The sequence below is a fragment of the Megascapheus bottae genome, chromosome 21 (assembly GCF_031878675.1).
Source record: "Megascapheus bottae isolate mThoBot1 chromosome 21, mThoBot2.hap1, whole genome shotgun sequence".
Taxonomy (NCBI): domain Eukaryota; kingdom Metazoa; phylum Chordata; class Mammalia; order Rodentia; family Geomyidae; genus Megascapheus; species Megascapheus bottae.
The window spans coordinates 17,987,237-17,993,236 of NC_143529.1; the positions used below are offsets into that span (position 1 = coordinate 17,987,237).

General features: G+C 43.6%; 1 protein-coding gene across 4 annotated transcripts in view; it reads right to left on the bottom strand.

The window, feature by feature from the left end:
* Positions 1 to 3,145, bottom strand: part of Lancl1 (LanC like glutathione S-transferase 1) — a 34,797-nt gene extending 31,652 nt beyond the window's left edge. Inside the window, exons 1-2 of one of the 4 annotated variants that reach the window (XM_090354748.1) lie at positions 2,970 to 3,145; positions 1,855 to 1,951 (exon numbers count right to left, since the gene is read on the bottom strand). In XM_090354748.1, the coding sequence (XP_090210874.1) occupies positions 1,855 to 1,951; positions 2,970 to 2,989 (117 nt within the window). In that variant the 5' untranslated portion in view covers positions 2,990 to 3,145. Of the gene's footprint in view, positions 1 to 1,854; positions 2,081 to 2,103; positions 2,211 to 2,238; positions 2,254 to 2,969 lie in introns of those variants that run through there. The other 3 variants (XM_090354752.1, XM_090354749.1, XM_090354750.1) reach the window with 3 other exon arrangements.
* Positions 3,146 to 6,000: the final 2,855 nt, after the last annotated feature.

Below are 6,000 nucleotides of genomic sequence, written 5' to 3' on the forward strand. Positions count from 1 at the left end.
ATCCACTGCACATCCATCATGTATAATTTATCAGCTTGCTAGGCCTGACTTCAAGAGGCCAAGAATAATGTCAGCATCTCGTCCTCAGGGGAGTTTCTTTCTACTGGCATATAATATAAGAAATAAAGGTGACCTGTCTGAGAATATTGATTAGCTATGGTAGACCAAATCACTCAAACTCTAGCAATAGTCTGTTAAAAACAACAACAACAAAAACCCTCCTTTCCCTGACAGGTGCTACAAACAATTCAGTTCCCAATATATTAGGAACTCGCATATTAAAGTGGATGGACCTCCAAACTGTGAACTGCTATGACAGATTCTTGGTAGTTTTTGCCCCCAAACTACATGACACAACACAGTACAATTGCATTAGTATTAGGGGGGTAAGAATTTAGATTCCTTCCTACTTCTCAGTTGAATTAGATTGGTAACATGCATGAATTTATTGGCAGCCTGAAGAATGAGCTACATTGTGTTGAAGGTTGCTGTCATTAGGACAGACCCGCAAGTGTTTTCTCTGCCAAGCTAGTGTGAAGCAACACAGCCTGCTCCAACAAGACAGGGCATGTAGCTAGGCATGAAGCAGCACTGCCTGCTCCAACAAGACAGGGCATCTCGCTCCGCTCTGGGATCTGCAGAGCTAGGCACAATGCAAACCCAGTCAATTAAAAATTTAAAAAAAAAACAACACTTTTTTTGGATCTCAACATGGGTCTTTAAATATCAGATTGGGAATGGGATGTCGTTTAACTGGTAGAAAAGCCCACCTAGCAAGCACAAGGCCCTGCGTTCAAATACTAGTACTATTATCTCCTGATATCACCAACTGGGAAACCTACTTCTGTACACCTCTTCTCCATTTCTTTGATTCTCTCCTATCTGCATTTCTGACCTAATCTAAAATGGAAGTGTTTAAAAGGAGGACGGAATAAGAGCCACCTCAAAGTTAACTTGACAGACATAAGACCTGGATTATAATGCATGTGGAATGCTTTTTTTGGGGGGAGAGGGGTGCCCTATGGGATTTGAACTCAGAGCCTGGGTGCTGTCCCATAAACGTTCTTGCTTAACGCTGGTGCTCTACCACTTGAGCCACACCTCCACTTATGGCTTTTGATGATTAATTGGAATAAGAGTCTCATGGATTTTTTTTTGCCAGTTTACAGCAGATAGCTTGGAGCTCTGGTTCTTAGATCTCAGCCTCCTGGGTAGTTAGAATTACAGGTGCGCGTTGCTGGTGCCTAGCTGACATGCTTTTTCCGTGATAAGTTTGGAAGATACAAACTTTAAAAAATGTGCATGCATTCTTCCAACGGAACTCAGGATTCCTCAAAACAAGGTATTAGGGTTTTTTTTTGTGTGTGTGTGTTTGTTTTTTGTTTTCAAAGTGTCTCCTGTCTTAACAGTTGCATTCACAAGAGAAGCGTGAGATAACTGGATCCTGATACTGCATCCAGGTTTTCTAAGTACTCCCTCCCCCCCGCCCCCCAGCTTTCCCCAGGCCTATCTCCCCCATTCCTCTTGGCACGGTCAGTTCAAAGACGCCCCCAACCACATCCCCTGTGCTCTCATCAGGAGGGCATAACCTGACAGCACGGACTAGAACCAGGACTCCTTCACATCTCCCCCTAAAGCAACCTCGAATTGCAACGACCTGGCAAACTGCTGGCACGCCAGGCGTTAGAACGGACGTTCTCCACGACTGGAGTTCCTTCTTCCGTTCCCTAAGGAGCCCAGCTCAGCACCGCTAGGATAAGAGGTGGCGGTGGGGGCGCCGGCCCTTCCTTCCGGCCTGGGGTTGGGGGGAACGGCGGGCAGGCAGGGGTGCAGACCGGCGACTCCCAGACTCACCCTCCCTGCAGCATCAAAGTAGCCTTCGGCCAGGGATTTGTTATAATCGGCATAGGGATTCGGGAAGGCCCTTTGAGCCATGACGCCGGAAGCGAGCCTGCAGAAGAGGGGAAAGAGACGCCTCAGGTGGGCTCGGGGGTCGCGGCCGTGTCGCGAGGGCAGCGGCCCAGGACCCCCAGCTCCTCGGTCCCCCGGCGGAATCCGCGACCCCGGGCGGTCCCGGGCCCACTGCAGCCCACAGACAGAGACCTGGCACCTCCGCGACAGGCCTGCCAGGGCCCGGAACCCACCGGAACGCAGGGGACCCGTGCTGCACCCCCAAGGCCCCAAGACCCCCCTCCCCCTCCCCGAGATACAGCCGGGGCGGGCGCAGCAGCCCCAAACCCTCTTCCAGCCGGGGACCAAAACCAGAGCGGCGTTTTCACCGCCCACTTCCGGACGGAGGAGCCAATCAGAGCCTCCGCCGCTGCGCAGGCCCGCCCCTCCTTCTCTCTTTCAGTTTATTAAAGAGACCAGAGCGTGATTACTAAGGGATAATAACTAAGTAATATAATTCTTGGGTGTCAGCAGTGACAATCTCCCTTACAAAAACGTGCCGGCGTGCCTAGTGTTTCCTACCCTATTTTGTAAAAATTCTTAAAGAAGGAAAACTAATGTCCAGGTTACTTAGGAGAATGTTTTTCTCTGGAGAAGGATGTAAAGGCTGCTTTGAGATGAGAACACAGTAATATTACTACTGCTCAGACACAATAAAAATGGAGATAATAATATCGTTGTAGAGGCTGAGGCCTTTTTCGTTGAGGAGAAAAATAACTTTTTTTTGGGGGGGGTGGGATAATTTGTAAAGACACTGCAGAAATGATGTGAGGGCCTAAGGCACAGTGCCAAGTGATAAAACATCAGGGAAAAGCTCACAAAAGCCCACAACACAGCTCTTAGCAGATATATTGGATTATAATGTAGGATATTGAGCCCCTCTCTCCCATCCCCCACTTTTTCTTTTTTTTCTTTTAAGAAATCAAGGCCTTAAAGCCCAGGGAATCCATGACATGACATGCAATTTCAATGTTTAAAAGCCAGCAACTGAAATTTCTCCCTCATTTTTCAAATCTTACCTGGTACATCTGAGGCCCATTGGAGTTCAGTTTTTATTATATTTTAAGGTCAATATCTCCTTTCCTTTCCCTCTTGATTAGTGAATAATCTCTAGCTTCAGATGTCCATTTATGGAGGTCCTGTCCCTGCCTCACTCACTGTGGACTATGTTTGTCCCTCTGTGGTTACCATCCCAAACTCCATTTCTAATCCCTTCTATCCCTGCTCCCTGTTTGTTTGTTTGTTCCAACTGTTACTTTCCTAGGAAACTTGAGAGATTCTTTCCCTTACCAAATTCCTGAATTTAGAAGAGGCCTGTAGCGGATCTAAAACTGGACATCCTTCATGTCATAAAATATAAGTGTTTAGAGGAGCAAACTCCTAGGAAAGAAAGAAGTGTAAGAGGCATTTATCAATTATTTTTTCCATTATCATTGTAAGTTTAGTATCCCTCACAATTTTACATGAACAATTAAAATCCATGATATGTTTAAGTACACTAACGACTTAATGTTGGAGTGCATCCTCATAACATCTACCCTAGGTAGATTGTGCGAAGATGAGAGGAGTGCAAGGAAATAGGGAGAAAAAAAAGGAAAGAACTTGTTGGTCAGCTTGGGGGGGGTGGCCTGCCCAAATACAAAGAATCATGGCCTGTGTGGGTTAGCAATAGGACTGGGAATGTGGCCTAATTAGTAGTAGAGTGCACTAGGTTTGATTCCTTGGTACCACATAAACAAGAGAAAAATACACAAATTTTATTATTAAAATATTATTAAAATAAATATATAATAAACATTATTGTAAAATTTTTATTATTAAAAATTATAATACATGAAGCCCTGGGTTAGATTCCTCAGTATCACATGAACAGAAAAGGACAGAAGTGGTGCTGTGGCTCAAGTGGTAGAGTGCAAGCCTTGAGCAAAAGAAGCTCAGAGACAATTCTCAGTCTCTGTATCCAAGCCCCAGGACTGGGATACACACACACACACACACACACACACACACACACACACACACTCTCATACACGCACACACACACATGCACGTATATACATACATATACATGTAGTTATATACATAATATGTAACAATATAGCACAGGACTTTTTAGTCACAGTAAATACTTGTATTTTGGAACGGGTGCTTCTCTCTTTTGGATAGGCACTGTCTTTCTCACCGTTCAGCAGCATCCCTGGGCCCCAGGGATACCATCCATTCAAATGGTGACACAGCTAAAAGATGCTTTGAGATGTCAAATGTCAAATGTTCATTCCCTGGGAAAGGGTGAAGCAAGTGGGCGAAGGGAATTGATCTACTGAGGTAGTGTAACCAAAATTGTCGTGGATGATTAGATAATTTTGGAAAGAGATGACCATGATCAAGATGCATTGTACTAATCTGGCAGATTGAATTGCAAGAGAAATGATTAGAGAATTTTAGGTCAATATCTCCTTAGCAGATATGGCTTACTTAGAATAATGCTGAAGGGTGAGTGGGTTCGTGTGTGTGTTTAAGCCTCAGGTACACACTTGAGATAACCCCTTGGGTTTCATTATAGCATCATCTGTACATCCTATTCTATTTTGTCCTTTTAATTTTTCCTCCTTCAGAAGGCAAATACCACAATGTTTGATTTAATTTGTATGTATATACTTTAGAAAATATGTCATATGTAGTGGAATGATGCGATGTGTTTTACATGTGTCCGTGTTATTCTACATACAGTTTGCTAGGTGTTGTAGTAGTATGCCTCTGGGCAGGAAATGTGGCTTAGTGGTAGAGTGCTTGCTTTGCATGCATGAATCCGTAGGTTTGATTCCTTAGTACCACAGAGACAGAACCTGAGTTCAAGCCCAGGACTGACAAACAAACAAACAAACAAAGTGAGTATGTCTCTATATTGTGTTGCTAATAACCTGGTAGCTAATAACATAACACTACAAGCTAGATATGTTATAAAGAAGAGGTTTATTTCATCTAACGTTTCTAGATGTTGCAAAGTCAAGTGGCTGCACCTTACAGTGGCTTTTTGGGCAGAGAACTGGGGTGGCATAAAGCATCATAGGTCAGGAATTTGCAGCATGTGTGTGTGTGTGTGTGTGTGTGTGTGCGCGCGCGCGTGTGTGTGTGTTTTGAATGTATACTGTGTGTATGTTAACATCTTTCTCCTTTTAATAAAACCACCAAAATTCCAATATTAATTCATCTGACTCCACTTAATGTACGCCTTTCCTCAAAGCTCCACCTCTAGTCCATACTTATAAGTTTCTTCCCTCTTAACACCTCTTTTTTTTAAGTTTTTAAAAATTATCTTTAACTCGTGGTGATGGGAGGAAGGGAATGGGAGAGAATGAGTGAACAGACAACACTATGTTAAAGGAAATGTACTCATTACTGACATATGTAAATGTAACCTTTATGTGTATCATCTATAAGACAACAATAAAGTCAATTAAGAAAAAAAGAAAATGACTTGCACAAGAAAAATTGAAAATATAAAAATGATCTTTAGTTGTACAAAAGAATTGCCATTTAACAAAGCAATTTCTGAATGTAATGAATCTTGATCAATGAATGTCACCCTTTCCGTTTTTCTTTTCTTTTTCCTTTGTCAGTCATGGTACTTGAACTCTGGGCCTGTTCAAGTCTCAGATCTTTTTCTCCCCTCCCTCCCTCCCTACCCTCTCTCACCTTCTTTTTCTTCCCCCCCCCTTCTCCTCCTCTTCTTCTTCTTCTTCTTCCTTTTTTTTTTGTTGGTAGTGGGACTTGAACTCTGGGCCTAGGCATTGTCCCTGATCTCTTCAGCTCAAGGATACAGCCCCTACACCTTGAGCCACAGTGCCACTTCCGGTTTTCTGGTGGTTAATTGGAGATATGAGTCTCAAGGACTTTCGTACCTGGGCTGGCTTTAAACAGCGATCCTCAGATCTCAGCCTCTTGAGTAGCTAGGATTACAGGCATTTGTCACCAGCACTCAGCTCAAGTTATAACTTGCAATGAAGATTGAATGCTAACTCATAAAACCTTGGGGATACAAAACATATC